The 14626-nt window shown below is 32.8% G+C and overlaps 3 protein-coding genes across 4 annotated transcripts; 1 reads left to right on the top strand and 2 right to left on the bottom strand.

Moving 5' to 3' along the window:
- The first annotated feature begins 421 nt into the window (after nucleotides 1–421).
- LOC108474761 (zinc finger protein ZOP1) lies at nucleotides 422–3758 on the top strand. Of its 2 annotated transcripts, XM_017776773.2 has the most exons (7): nucleotides 422–594; nucleotides 872–1072; nucleotides 1161–1242; nucleotides 1996–2091; nucleotides 2198–2612; nucleotides 3301–3416; nucleotides 3537–3758. In XM_017776773.2, exons 1-5 carry the CDS (start codon nucleotides 586–588, stop codon nucleotides 2560–2562), a joined length of 753 nt encoding a protein of 250 aa, XP_017632262.1. In that variant the 5' UTR covers nucleotides 422–585; the 3' UTR covers nucleotides 2563–2612; nucleotides 3301–3416; nucleotides 3537–3758. The 2 variants fall into 2 exon arrangements, with proteins under 2 accessions (XP_017632262.1, XP_017632261.1); XM_017776772.2 differs by lacking the exon at nucleotides 3301–3416 and having other exon boundaries at nucleotides 423–594.
- A 1658-nt stretch (nucleotides 3759–5416) lies between these two features.
- On the bottom strand, nucleotides 5417–6933 carry LOC108475513 (uncharacterized). The gene has a single exon (XM_017777482.2). It carries the CDS (start codon nucleotides 6856–6858, stop codon nucleotides 5542–5544), a length of 1317 nt encoding a protein of 438 aa, XP_017632971.1. The 5' UTR covers nucleotides 6859–6933; the 3' UTR covers nucleotides 5417–5541.
- A 3756-nt stretch (nucleotides 6934–10689) lies between these two features.
- On the bottom strand, nucleotides 10690–13941 carry LOC108476193 (polyadenylate-binding protein RBP47B-like). Its single transcript, XM_017778319.2, has 6 exons — nucleotides 13416–13941; nucleotides 12181–12661; nucleotides 11836–11903; nucleotides 11628–11758; nucleotides 11322–11418; nucleotides 10690–11063 (listed from the first exon to the last, which is right to left on the bottom strand). Exons 1-6 carry the CDS (start codon nucleotides 13770–13772, stop codon nucleotides 10908–10910), a joined length of 1290 nt encoding a protein of 429 aa, XP_017633808.1. The 5' UTR covers nucleotides 13773–13941; the 3' UTR covers nucleotides 10690–10907.
- Between the last annotated feature and the right edge of the window lie 685 nt (nucleotides 13942–14626).

The following is a 14626-nucleotide window of genomic DNA, read 5'->3' as shown; positions in this document are numbered from 1 at the left end:
TTGGACCATCAACCGATAAGTTGAAAAAAGTTAATATATTATTTGGTACTTGAGTTTCACTTAAATGTTTAATTTGGTATGAGTTTTTTGTCTTAATCTAGTTCTTGAGTTTGGCTTCAATATTCATATTAGTACATGTGTTTTTTCCAAGTTGATCCTTGACTTTTTTTTTTTAAATTAAGTACTTGAATTTAGCTTCAATGTCCAATTTGGTATTTAACCCTTTTTTTTTTGTCCCCGTTGAGTACCGATGTTTATTTTACTAAACACCAGTGTCAAACGTTTATTGGGCCACATTGTTCCATTGGGACTAGGTACCAAATTGAACATTAAAGCCATATTTTGGTACCCAGTGGTATATTGACCCATCAAACCAGGTCTGGTTATCCGATTTGGATCCGGATCCCGTTGGAAAAATAGGAAGCAAAAAACGTGCTATGGATTAAATTATTTCAATCCCACGCCAATAATCCCTTTTGAAAGAAAAGGAAGAAAAAATATTTTAGGGTTTAAAGAAACTCCTAATCTCACCTTCATTTAGCAATTTTCGAACAATTTGCCTGTAAAGATCAGATTTTCGCAGCTATGACTGAGGTAATCAAATCCCAAAGCTTTATTTTTTTTAAAAAAAAATTATTTACTTACAAGCAATAAAGAAATCAAAACCCTCAACTTTTTCTCTCCTTATTCTTTGATTCTTGATATTATGGATGAATTCCCTTGATATTTGTTCTTATAACATTGTTTATCGTGATTATCTTACAGTAATATCTTCAATGAATTAAGTTTATTTTTTAGTCGTTTTCGCAGTTATCTGTCTGTAGTTGAACAAACATTTATCTTTTTTTTTTTTTTTTTGGTTGTGTTTTAGTATTGGGTGAGTCAGGGAAACAAATGGTGTGATTTCTGCAAAATTTTCATATCGAATAACCCATCGAGTATTCGAAACCATGAGCTCGGTCAACGGCACAAAGAGAATGTTGCTAAGAGACTTACTACTATGCGAAAAGAGAGTGCAGCCAAAGAGAAGGAACAGAAAGACGCTGCTCGTGCTCTTGAACAGATCGAAGCTGTAAGTAAACTCTTAAATAGGTTTTGCTTTTTAATGCTTCATGCTTATTTTGTTAATCATTATAGTATTTCTTAACAATGTTTGCTAGAAAGCTAAGCGGAGCTATCAGAAGGACGTTGCTAGTTTTGAGGCGAGAGATTCTAGTGACCAAGCATTAGACAGTCAAGAAGGTAAGTACAAGTCATTTTTTACTTCCATTTTATTGTAAGCAGTAAAAAGTTATGGTAGTAATGCAAGTTTTTGGTTATTCTTGAAACTTCGAGCTGCTGTTGTTGGCTGCTCAATTGGCTGATTGCATGGTATTGATGAAACTGTGGGGTTGCTAGATGTTTACTTTCCGAGAAGTTATAAGTTTGTTTAGTGTGGTTATGTATTTGGTTTAAATAGGAGAATATCGAGCCCAGGTTATATGCATCCTGTCTTGGCTTTGATTAGTAGGTCTGCTTGAGTATTTACATAACACCAAGGCTGGTTTCATCCACCTGTGCTTAATGGTGGAGCTTTTGAGTTTGGGTTATATCTGGAAAATGAATGTCTAATGTAGTCTATTTTCTTTTAAAGACATATTAGAATTACGAGTCTTGTTAAACACGTTTGATCGTGGCAATACTTATTCCTAGACTCGATTCAACATAAGGCGAGCCCGAAGAATCAACAACTTCCATTAGTTGCATTCTTGGTCAAACCCTCAAAGTCAGTTCACCTGTTTCATTGTCCTTGTTCCGCTGCTTCATATTTGTGCTGACTTGGTTGTTGATGCCCAATAAGCAGGCTTGATGGATATGCAGCCTTGTTCTTAACCAGGCTGAAATATTACTTTTGATTTACAATTAAGGCAGGCTGAAATATTACTTTTGATTTACAATTAAGGCATATGAAATCATTTGGTTTATTGCTATTCTAACCGTTACAGCTTGATGCAGATTGGGACTATGACAGTAGCTCGGGTTATTACTACAATCAAAACAATGGGTTATACTTTGATCCAAAGTCAGGATTTTACTATTCTGATGCTATAGGTATTAATCTGCGCTTGAACTTTAAAGTTTATTTCTTTTTTTTTTTCTTATAATATATTAGATTAAATGCTGTTTTTGGTATATTTACTTAGAAGGAATGCAACAGGCAGGTGGGTGATACAGGAAGAGGCATACTCCAAGGTTCAAGCTTCATCAAATACTAAATCAAGAGATCCTATTTTGAAAAAGCCATTTCCAACTTCAGAGACGGGACCAGTTGCAGATAGCAAAAGTGTCGCTAAAAGTCAAAACAAGACCGCACCAGGGCCTGTCATTTCCGCTACTTTAAATCCCATGAGATCTGTTAAAGGTGCTTCATCCTCACTTGCTGTTAAGAGAAAAAGACAAGATGAAAAACCCAAGGCTGTATCTAAAGAAGAGGCGGCTGCACTCAAAGCAAGGGAAGCTGCAAAGAAGAGAGTTGAAGAGAGAGAGAAACCATTGCTCGGTTTGTACAAGGGATCTCGTTGATACGGAATGATTCAAACAAGCAAGCATCCTGCCGATTCTTGATTCAAGGGGTATGTTTCAGCATCCTACTAGACTTTCTTTTATTCTTTTATTGGTTTGGGGATTGGGGCAACTTAACTTGACCACATTCCATATGTTGCACGACCATAATCGAAGTCATTTGTCTAAGCCCTCGTTTGTTTTTGCATTTATCCTTATTTTACATGAACTGCAGAAGCAAAATGTCTTCAAGGAGTGGATGACACAAACTTTGGCTGTAGGATAGCCAAGTAACTGGTTGATTGTCCAAGCTGCATCTTAACGTATCGATTTATGATGTTTTAAGCTGGAAATTTACAGTCAATATCGAGTCTTGGTTAAGCTTAGTTTAAGTACCTTTTGTCGTCTTCTAACACTAGCAGCTAATAAAATGTCCTTCTTAGGACAAAACACCGGGAGGTAAAAGTACCATGGAGGCCTCTATACTAGGAGTAGAATTGCATTTTGCCCCCTCTACTGAAAAAATTGAGTAGATTAATCCTTGTAAGTTAGATCAAAGAGTAAATTAGTCATTCTGTTAAAAAATTCATTCAGTTCTACTGATAAAAACTGGTCCTTGTACATCAACATGTGGTACACGTGGCACACCATGTGTCACTTTCTGGTTTTTCTGTCAGCGATGTCAATTTTTAATCGTATTAATAAATTTGCTCTTTGATTTAATGTATAGGGACTAATTTGTTTATTTTTTGAGTAAAGGTGGCAAAATACAATCTGACTCTCAATATAGGGGCCTCCATGGTACTTTTACCAACACCAAGATCAGTGCCCTCAGCCATAGATTTTTGTATGAGAAGAACGGGGTAGATTAGAAGGTGGTCACCATTTTTCTCTAACATGTGATTCACTTTTATAATCTCTTAGTTACAATTAGAAATACCAAATTGATTTATGGCATTAGATTTGATTTACTTTCATTGTATTTCAATATGCAGATGCCGAGATCGTGTCGAAGCAGGCTAGGATATTTTACATAACATGAATGCTGTATTGCTGTTGAACAATGAACCAATATGGCATATCTTAACACATTGTTGTTATTGTAAAATATTGAGCTTTTTTTCTTGTGTGCTAAAACTTTGTTAGTGTTTGTGGTGCTTTGTGTTGGAATTTTATCAAAATTTCCTTTTAATTGACATTTTGATACTTGATTTAAAGTCCAGTGACTTGTAATTTATAACTTTGGAATTAAGTGCTGTTGCTAATGCGATAAGAGGTGGTTTGGTTCGTCGAATCTCGATAAGAGGTGGTTTGGTTCGTCGAATCTTACATTCTCGGTGGTAATGTAAAATTTTGAGAATGTAATGATCGTGTTTAGATTTTAAACATTCTCGTGAGGTTATAATCTCGCATTCTCAATAGTGTTCAGATTTCGAAATATAGGGATAATCTTGATGTCACTTGGTAAATATTATTTAAGTTAATTGCACAAGGCATCTCCAAATTATGACTGTCATTTGTCTTCAAATTTTCATTAGCTCAATTAACTCTTATTATTTTAATCAATTTCATTAAATATAAGTCTAATTAAAAAGTGGGGTTTTTTCTAACCATTTAAGAGTTAAATTGATCGATGATGCAATAACTTTTAATAAATTATTATAATTAAGATTTATAAATCTATTAATATTGGTTGTAATAGAAATTTTAATAATGACAATTTAGTATAATAATTTTTTTGGATAATTTTAGATTTTGTCAATTAAATATCAAAATCTTATATTTTAGATAATGTAACATACTCAATAATATGTTAAGTAATTTTACATTTCGATAATCTTATTATCAAAAATAATTCTACATTTCTAATCATATACATGTTAAGTATATCTTAAAAAGTATATTTTATAATAATAAAACCGATATAAAATCCGAATGTATATAATATGATTACTCGATAATATTAGATACATTATGATTATTTGTAAAATAATTACTTAATAATAATACTAGAAATGATATAATCAAAATATATAAACAAAACATGAAAAATAGTTTAAAGCATTAAAAATATATAAAAACATGAAAATCTCTTTCAACGTTGATTTCATCGAATTGAGGACTTGGTGAGTGTTGAAGTCAAAGAAAACCAGCCATGTACGTACGAAAGATAATATTAAAATATTAAAATATTTTAATTACAAATTGACCCAATTTGCATACAATGGCAATTAGGGTTTCCTCGTCAAAGATTTGGGGCTTAGTCAAAATTACAGTGCCTTTTGGTCAATATCCAATCTTTAACTGCTCCAATTCTCAATTTGATTATTAAAATCAAAATTAAATTAACATAATGTATAATTATTAAGATTTAAAATTGCTATTAAAAGCTGCCATTGTTAAGCTAATTGATGATTAAAAAAGATAAAATTGAACAGTTAAGGGACCATTTTGTAATTTTTCATAGTTAGATGATCCAAAAAAAATACTAATAGTTAGATGACTATTAGGTAAAGTATAAGTAAGTTTACGTTTTGATTGGTTAACTTTAAAAAGTTATAAAATGATTATTAAGCTATTCGAAAGTGTTTATTTAAGTCATTGGATTGTTAAGTTTTTTTTTTTAAGTTCGAAAGTGGTGATTCGACAAACGATATAGTGGATCAATACTCACCGACGAGTAGAAGTGCATTCCTTAAATCTAAGTAGACTTGATGATCAACGTTGAATATCGAAGAAGAAAATTGTTCGAATTTTAAATCATAAATTTGTGATATTTAAAACTATTTTATCAAAGAAAATAGAACTTTAGAAAAAAAAAAGAAGGATTTTTGATCGGTGCAAGTAGTGTGAACAGAAAGTCATACGGTAATAATTTAACAACCTAATGATTTAAAACGAAATTTTTGAATCATTCAATAATTATTTTGTAACTTTGATTAAAATGTAAAATGAACATAAATTATTTTGTTTACATAGGGCTTAAATAGCAAACTTTGGTCATCCACGTGTCAACGACCCAATACCACTAGAAATCTCATGTATTCCACAACCAGCATTGAACCCCAAGCATCCAAGGAGTCCCTTCTTGTAAGGTAAAAATGTCTTCCTCCTCATCTCCTCCGAGACCGCCCGGTTCTTCGTGTAATGCAACTCGTGAGCCGAAACCGGTCCTGTCCTCCTCGAATTAGAAACTAAACTGATACTCTCAGTAGACCGGAAGCTTGCATTTTTCACATCCTCCGATTCTTTCCTAGACAAAACGGCACAATTCAACTCGTGAACCAAAACCGAACCGATACTCTCGGTAGACCGAAAACTTGCACTCTGCACATCCTCTGGTTCTTTCCTATACAGAACATCAAAATTCAACTCGTGAGCCGAAACCGGTCTTCTCCTCCTCGAGTTAGAAACCAAACCGATACTCTCACTAGACCGAAAGCTTACATTTTTTACATCCTTCGGTTCTTTCCCATGCAAAACAGCACAATTCAGCTCGTGAGCCGAATCCGGTCCTCTCCTCGGTCTAGAAACCGAACCGATGCTCTCAGTAGACCGAAAACTTGCATTCTTCACGTCCTCCGGTTCTTTCCCATACAAAACATCATGATTCAACTCGTGAGCCGAAACCGGTCCTCTCCTCCTCGAGCTCGAAACCGAACCGACGCTCTCAGTGGACCGGAAGCTTACATTTTTCCTACACAAAACCGGATCTTCACTTATTGTTGTTCTGCTTTCTGATTTGCTCCTAAAAAACAAAAGGTCTTTAAGTTTCCATTTTTTGTTACCTTTTGGTAACGAAAAAATGGAAAAAACAGAAGATTTAGCATTGAATTTTTGAGATTTCGATGAACTTTGCTCTGTTTCGAGCATAATAATATCATCGGATACTCCAAAAGAAGACAAAGATCTGCTCTTTTTATGAACAGTGTTGAGTAATGTTACTCTTTTGCGGCTCTCTTCCATGGCTGTTTCAAATGGATCCAACTGTTGGGGTTTCAAAGGTCGAATCTTTCCTCCATCGAAAAGTTCATCGGCCGACAATGGAGTTTTCTCTAACTGCCCAATGAAATTGAACTCGAAATCTTCACTCCCATCATCGTCGCCGCCTTCGCATCCGCCGTCGACGGCTCTTCCATCATTTTTAAGTTGAGGATAGAAAGAAGAAACACGAGTAGGAGTGGTTGGGACGCTGTAGAGGAAATTGCCGAAGCGTTGAGGACTTGAAGGAGCAGTCATGTATGGAGATGAACATGCGCTATCGAAGTTGAATTCCATTGATGGGATTGAGGTCATAACTTGTATCTCCATCGCCATTGCTAGGGTTCTTTCAGAGATTTTTGAGGTTTAGGACCGGAGGTTGAAGATGATAAAACGAGAGGTTTTTATAATGCAATACTCAACAGTCAACAGTCAACAGTCAATAGTCAATAGTCAATAGTCATGGATGCAAGATATTCGGTATAAGGTTAAATCCGTAGAGTCAATTGTAGTAAGAGCCAGATTGCATTTTGCTCCATCTACTTAAAGAATAAGTAAATTAGTCCCTGTATGTTATATCAAAAAGTAAACAGGTTCCTTTGCTAAAAAAATTTATCTATTTGTACTGTTAAAAATTAACTTTTGTATGCTAATGTAAGGTACATGTAACACACTATGTGTAATTGTCTAGTTATTTCGTTAGCCGTGACAGTTTTTAATAGTAGAAATAGATAAATTTTTTAACAGAAACAATTAGTTTGCTCTTTAATCTAACACACAGGGACTAATTTACCTATTTTTTGAGTAATAGGAGGCAAAATGCAATCTAACACTTAGTATAAGAGTCTCCATGGTACTTTTACTGATAAATATATCATTTTTGTTTTAATATTGGTATACATCTATACCGCTATATTTTGGATTTATCATTAATTTTAAAAAACGTAAATATAACTCAATTACATACATATAATATATTTTATATGAAAATATTAATTTAAAATTATGAATTACGTCTAATAACTTAAAATATTATATATTTTAAATGCAATATTAAAAATTAGATAAAAATATTTAAAAATAGTTTAAAATATTAAAATCTTGTACTGACTAATACGGGCCGATATGCATCATTACATATCAAAACGGATCGAAACGCTCTAGTACAATTGATATCAACCAAAATTAACACCAAAATAAAAGCCATAATTTGTTGTTCCAATCGATATGAGTACTATCGATACAAAATTGACTTCCTTGCATGAAGGAGTCATCGTGGTGCCATTACAATCTACAAAGGATTAATTGCACCAAACTATCTTTAAACGACTATTTTAATTATAAATCGGCTTCTAAATTTCAAAATGTTTTTAATTGAGCTCTCAAAGTATCAGTATTGTATCATTTAAGTCTTTGTGTTAGCTTGTCAATCTAGACAGTAATAATCAGTTCGGATATGACATGAAGCGTATTTAAAAAAACATGGATCAAATTATAAATAGATGTACCTATTATATGGATGACTTGGATCTTATCTTTAAAAAGCATAATTTGATAATTTTTTTAATACATCATACCTAAGCTATCAATACGATAGATACAAATATATTTATAATTTAATTCACGTGTTTTAAATATGCTCGCATCATATTTGAGTAGGCATTTAACGTTCAAACTAATAGATAGGTTGTTGGAAGGACCTATATTACGATATTGATATTTTGAAGACTTAATTGAAATGTTTGAAAATTTGAAACCAAATTAAAATCTAAATATTAAATTGAGGGCGTATGTTGAATTAACCCCATATAGTAAATGGCATAACCATTGTATCATTTGGTGAAGTTATCCGTGCGCCGAGCCGAGTTACGATCTGATTCCAAAAAATTCTCAAACCTAGACCTATTTTTAAGTTGGCTTGACCCGGTTCATAAACACATTTTATTGCTCACTAAGTTAATAAAAAATAAAAATATTTTATAATTAAGTTAAATGTAAAAAAATTGTTTTAATTATTTAAATTAATTTTGGGTTGAGTTAGCTCAAGACAAGAAAATCTTTGTTCAAACCCAGTTAAAGTTGGGTTAGACCTATTGAGCGAAACTAATACGCGACCCTTGGACAACTTTGTTGGTTGCAAAAGGGTTTGTAATTTTTGCTTATTAAACTATAAAATACTATCGAATTCTGGATTTTGATGACTCAAGTTTGACTCACACCTTACGTAAATTATATATGATAGGTCACCAGATTTATTATTGCTTACATTTCATCGTGTGGTTTTTTTTTTTCAGAACTATTCTAGTTTGATTTTGGATATATTTCGATTATTAATCTAATTGTATTTTGTAACACTTATTCAATTATAAACTATCCTGACATTATTATTTGTAATTGTAATTGTAATTATAACTTTAAAAACTATAAAAATATTTTTCCCATTATTTTCGCTTTCCCATTTTCCCACGAGCATTGTAAAACTTCAAAAAGTCCCTGTACTCTTTAAATATTTGGAATTTAATCCTTATATTTTTATTTCTAAGAGTTTAGTCTCTCTATTTTTAGATTTTAAAATTTATGTCAAATTGTTAACAATGTTAAAATTATCTTGTTAAATTTAGGTTCATTACATCATTTTTAGTTACAAGACTATCAAGTAAGTTTTTTTTTAATTTTAAAATATCATACTAATAAATTTAACAAGAAAAGTTTAACAGTGTTAATAAATGAACATGAATTTTAAAATATAAAAATAGAGAGACTAAATTTCCGGAAGATAAAAGTATAAAACCTAAATTCTAAATTTTAAAAAAGTACAAAGACGTATAGCATATTTTAAATCTTAACTTTGATATTCTAAACAAGGTTAATAATACAATTTTGTAACATGTGATTAATGTTTATGTCAATTTTGATATTTTATTTATTAATTTTAATGTCAAATTTGATCAACGCATTTTCTTTTTCTTTTTATATTTTAATGAGAAAAAATGAGCCTACAAGTGTAATTATTTTAACTGAGGATATAATAATTCAATATTTGCAGATATTTAAATTTTTTTTTACGAATTGAAATAATATTTAGATTTAAGTTTTAAAATCATTATTTATTATATAGATTTGAAGCAAAAATAGATAGATAACTTGAATATTCACTATTCGAATCAGATTACTTATTCGGATAATGGAATCGGGTATTCAAATCTACTACTATTGAATATTCAGGAAATGATTGAGAACTTTAAAATTAATTTTCTTACAATTCGGATACCAAAAATTAATAATATCTAATTTAAATTCGGATTTGTATAATAATATTAAAATAATTTATCGATAATAAATGGATTCTAATTTTTGACAAAGGTAGGAGTCTAAATTTGGTTAATTAAAAAATACAGATATCCAACATAATGTATTTTTAATTTTAATATCAAATTTATTAGAAAAATATTTAATTACTCGACCCATGACGGTTGGATACCCAAAAAAGCCTTAATCAATAAAATCAAAATGGAAAAAATGGATACCAATAAAATATTAACCAATGATTTTAATTGGTTAGATAATTAAATCAATTAGATCACCGATTTTCAATTTAACCATTTAAATTGATATAATCATCGATACAATAATAATTAAACAATTAATTACATATCATAAAAGAAACAATAAACAAATTCGATTTTTGATTTTTTATCGGTTCCGAGTGGTTCACTCATAAACTAGTTCAATACTTTTATCTGGACCAATATAATGATTGATTCTTAATCTAACAAATAAATCCAATCCGATTCTAAGAACACCGAAGAGTTGATTGACCAAATAATGGAAACAATTGGGTATTAGTAAAATACAATGAAAAACCCTGTACTAAAACAACTCAAAAAGCAGACAAATTAATCCTTATAAATTAAATCAAAGAATAAATTCATCTTATTTATTAAAAAATTTATTCATTTTTACTGTTAAAAACTAATTCTCGTATATATCAGCACAAAGTACACATGCCACATCATTATTATGTCGGATACATCAGTTTTTAGACCAATTTACTCTGCTTTTTTTAATAGAGGACAATATATATAATTTGGTAATTTCAAGAACAACCTTGTTCAATTTAAATTAAATGCTGAAAAGAATCCTCAAACATAATTATAACAAAACCTCTTCTCAAACACAAAATCGAAATTGTAAAATAACATATTAATAAAGTTCTAAAAACATGCCCAAAAGATATAAAAACAAAATCCAGCTACAAAACTTATGTAATCTGAACATCAAGCTAAAGCAGCAATCAAAACCAATCCTACTTAAATAATGAATAACCTTTTCTGCAATTTTTTCAGATTACATGCCATTGTTAAAATTTCCATACCTCAACACTCTTATGAAGCACTAGGAACGGCAGCTGCAGCAGCGTACATGCTAGGACCTGGACTTGGTGGTGTTGCATAGCCATAACCATAACCGTAGCCGTAACCACCATAGCCTTGCCGTCGATAATAACCTCCATTCCACTGGTTTCCAGAATCAGCTCTCCGCTGTCAAAACCGGTTTTAAGTAAGCTTTGGTGCACTGCAATATGACTCGTGCTATTCTATTTGTGAAAGGATGTGCATGATATAACGCAACTTTTTTCTATTTTGATTCTCTAGCAGCAGATGCCTCTTATACCTAGGCTTGCACCGGGTTGGACCTCGGAAATATAAATCGTCCAAGCATTATGCAATGAGCAAGGCAGAATTAGGCAAATTTAAGACGGTTGCCTACTAAGAATAACTATTTCGGCATAAATTTACCTGTTTGTTTCCAATACTTCGACCCCAAGAAAGTCGGACAGTCTGCTTGCCTATGGTTGTTCCGTTCAAGCTCTGGATTGCTTCCTCAGCGTCCTTCCTATAAGCAAACACATTACGTTACAACAGGCATCATGATTAAATAACGATATTAATCATGATACCAACTGACAGAAACCTATGAGTCTGCACGCAATTTCACAATATGTCCGTTGATATTTGTGAATGTATTATTACCGATGGAGCTCCAAATAAGAATACTCATCAATAGTACTACAATGTGGTGAAGTACATATAGGGAGCAGTCACCTGTTTGCAAATAGCACAAATCCACATCCTTTTCCAGGTGGTATTTTCACAGAGATGATCTCACCAAACTGGGAAAAGGGTTGTCTAAGATCATCATCGCTAACATCCGAGTCAAGTCCTCCAACAAAAATCTGCAAGAAACAAAATATCGTGGTTAATTTGTAAAATATAGTGGTGAGATAGAACGAATGGAGGGAGAAGGACTCACGGTAGCATTGTTCGAGTCATTATGAGAATGAAGACCTTGTTCCACAGCACCATTCGATGCTTGTCTACCTGCCAATACCAAACCTAATAATAAGGATAATATAGATATAATGATTCAATATACAATTCGCACCGAGCTTTAAGACACAAAATTGATACAAAGAACAAAAAATCACAATATGATTCCACTTAAATGCTCAATAAGGCCACCCGGGTATCAATCATCTCAACATTACCCTTATGGTGTCATATAGAACCCGGAAAGGACCCTATATTTTCACCCATTACAATTTTATGCGACGGGAAACATTTGGAGTAACTCGGTTAGGATAAAATATTAGGGTACCTTGCGAATAATACTGTTGCTGATATCCAAATGCTTTCTTGGGAGTGGCAACACTAATTCTCATTGGTCTACTTGAGCAATACACTCCATTCATTTCAGTCATGGCCCTCGACCTTTCATTTTCATCACCGAACCGAACGAAACCGTAACCTTTCGAACGACCGGTATTCGAATCGATAACAACTTTTGCTCCTTTGACAGATTGAAATTTACTAGAAAAGGTTTCATGCAACACTGTATCAGTAACATCGGCAGCCAAATCTCCTACGAATATAGATAGATCAGAGCCAGCATCAGATCGTCTTTCATTCACACCGAACGAAGCCCAGTTCAGACGGAAAGGCTGCTCTGTATTTGGCATCAGAGAACCATTACAGCTCTGTAAAACCTTTTCAGCCGTTGCTCGAGAGCTAAACTCCACGAATCCGTATCCTTCAGACTGTCCAGTTTGTTTATTTCGTATGATTTTTAGAGACGAAACCTAGGTTTTCAAATACCAAATGTTAAACAAACGATGATGACAAGAACAACCTATTTACTTAAAACTCACAAGTAATTATTATCTGCATAATCAAATAATTTTTTTAAAAAAAGTACTGCAAAATATAGGTAAAAGTGCCATGGAGGCTCTTACACTATAAGTCAGATTGCATGTCCCCTCTTCTCAAAAAAATGGGTGAATTACTCCTTGTACACTTGACCAAAGAGCAAACTAGTCCCGTTAAAACTTTCATCGATTTTTATTGTTAAAAATTGGTCGCTGTAGTCAACATGAGTTACACGTGGCATGCTACAAGTCAGTTACCCTAGGTTTTAACAGAAAAAAATTGATGAAATTTCTAAGAGAAAAGACCGGTTTACTCTATGACCTAAGATACAAGGACTAATTTATAATTTGCCATTTCTTTAGTAAAAGGGCAAAATACAATTTAACATGGTACTATTACCCAAAAAGTATAATGAGCAACAATCGGCTAATCTACCAAGAAACCATGACTTCTACACTAAATCCAGAATCCAAAACAAAGAGTATTCAATTTCAAGTCTTCATCAAAAGATCTTGTATATTGAACAAAAGGGTCTCAATTTCTCAAAGAATTAGTTCATTTTCAAGCAAGATTTGATTTCATCATCTAAAACCCCGTAGCTAAAAACTACAACAAATTGAAAAAACCAATAAGAACGCTTAAATCTATCACTTCAAGCTATTACAGTAATGGGTTTTTTGTTTTTACCTCGCCAGATTGAGAGAAGAAACTATGAAGATAAGTTTCATCCATCCAATGAAGAAGGTCACCAACCCAGATCGTTTTAACCTCATCTGAATTAGATCCTTGTTGTTGTTTATGCAACTGTTGTTGTTGATACTGTTGTTGATAATGAAAATGAGGGTTATTATAAGCCATGTAATGATGAGGAGGATACATCATCATCATCTGTTGTTGTTGCATCATTGCCATAGCAGCAGCCGGGTATTGCATAGCTCCCATCCACTGGTTCGGCATCCATTGAGGCTGCTGTGGCTGCGGCGGCGGTGGGGGCTGCTGTTTTTGGTGCTTTGAGCTCAGATCAGAACCGTTGGTTGACTGCATCTTGATTTAAAGAACAGGGTGATCTGAGACTCTGGGTGTTTTTTTCTTTTCGATCGAAAAGAAAGAGAGGGAGAGAAAAGGGTAAAGGGAATGTGAGGGTTTATAAAGGGAGGCGGTGGATCTGGGTTTGGGGTTAAAAAAAGAATGGTGACTGGTGTAGTAGGTCTCGGTTACAACGTTGGTGGGTGCTTGTTTGGCGTGTTTTGCTGGCTGCCGACAGGGACCCACTGAGTCGTCGTGTTGTGGGGTTGAATGATGACGTGGACGGTGTAGCCGCCACCGCCGGTCTCTATCACCTTCCTGTTTTGGGGTTTTAGTTACCGTAAATAGGTCGGATATGGTAATTTTAATGAAGGTAAACATTACACAAGCTCACTGTTAAAACTTTGAAAGGGACAAATCTATAAACTAAAACTCAAAACAGTTTTTCCTTTGATCATTCATATTAATTATAAGATTAATTTGAATTTAAGGTATATTTTTCCACATACTGATTGTCGAATTCTCGTTTCGAACATGCTAGTTGGATTTAAATAAAAAATTTTAAATAATTTAGTAATTATTTTGTAACTTTTGAAAGTAAGTGACTAAAATATAAATTTATTAATAGTTTAAAAACCTTATCTGAATTTACCCTTTTCATAAAATTAGGGTTAATTCACTCTTTGTCTACGAGGCTTGCATTAGGCCATCCTCCTCACATTGATATTTGAACATCTTTTTGTCCAAGTAATCCTTAAATTGGATAATTGTTCTTATTTTACAGTTTGAATTTTCTTTTTAAAAATATTGTGGATTGGACCAATTTGAAAAAATAGTTTATGTCTCAATGCGGGAATAATTGATTAATTCAT

The sequence above is a fragment of the Gossypium arboreum genome, chromosome 3 (genome assembly GCF_025698485.1).
Source record: "Gossypium arboreum isolate Shixiya-1 chromosome 3, ASM2569848v2, whole genome shotgun sequence".
NCBI lineage: Eukaryota > Viridiplantae > Streptophyta > Magnoliopsida > Malvales > Malvaceae > Gossypium > Gossypium arboreum.
Note: the sequence above shows the minus strand (reverse complement) of the source record. Positions and strands in the feature narration are given on the sequence as shown.

What these genes read in the sequence shown, in the direction of transcription:
- LOC108474761 (XM_017776773.2), top strand. An exon ending in CTCTTGAACAGATCGAAGCT is followed by an intron (nt 1,073 to 1,160) that starts GTAAGTAAACTC and finishes AATGTTTGCTAG; the next exon opens with AAAGCTAAGCGGAGCTATCA. An exon ending in AGCATTAGACAGTCAAGAAG is followed by an intron (nt 1,243 to 1,995) that starts GTAAGTACAAGT and finishes AGCTTGATGCAG; the next exon opens with ATTGGGACTATGACAGTAGC.
- LOC108475513 (XM_017777482.2), bottom strand. Translation starts at nt 6,858, where the DNA reads ATGGCGATGGAGATACAAGTTATGACCTCAATCCCATCAATGGAATTC.
- LOC108476193 (XM_017778319.2), bottom strand. Translation starts at nt 13,772, where the DNA reads ATGCAGTCAACCAACGGTTCTGATCTGAGCTCAAAGCACCAAAAACAG. An exon ending in TCTTCTCTCAATCTGGCGAG is followed by an intron (nt 12,662 to 13,415) that starts GTAAAAACAAAA and finishes TTGAAAACCTAG; the next exon opens with GTTTCGTCTCTAAAAATCAT. An exon ending in GAAGTATTGGAAACAAACAG is followed by an intron (nt 11,064 to 11,321) that starts GTAAATTTATGC and finishes CGGTTTTGACAG; the next exon opens with CGGAGAGCTGATTCTGGAAA.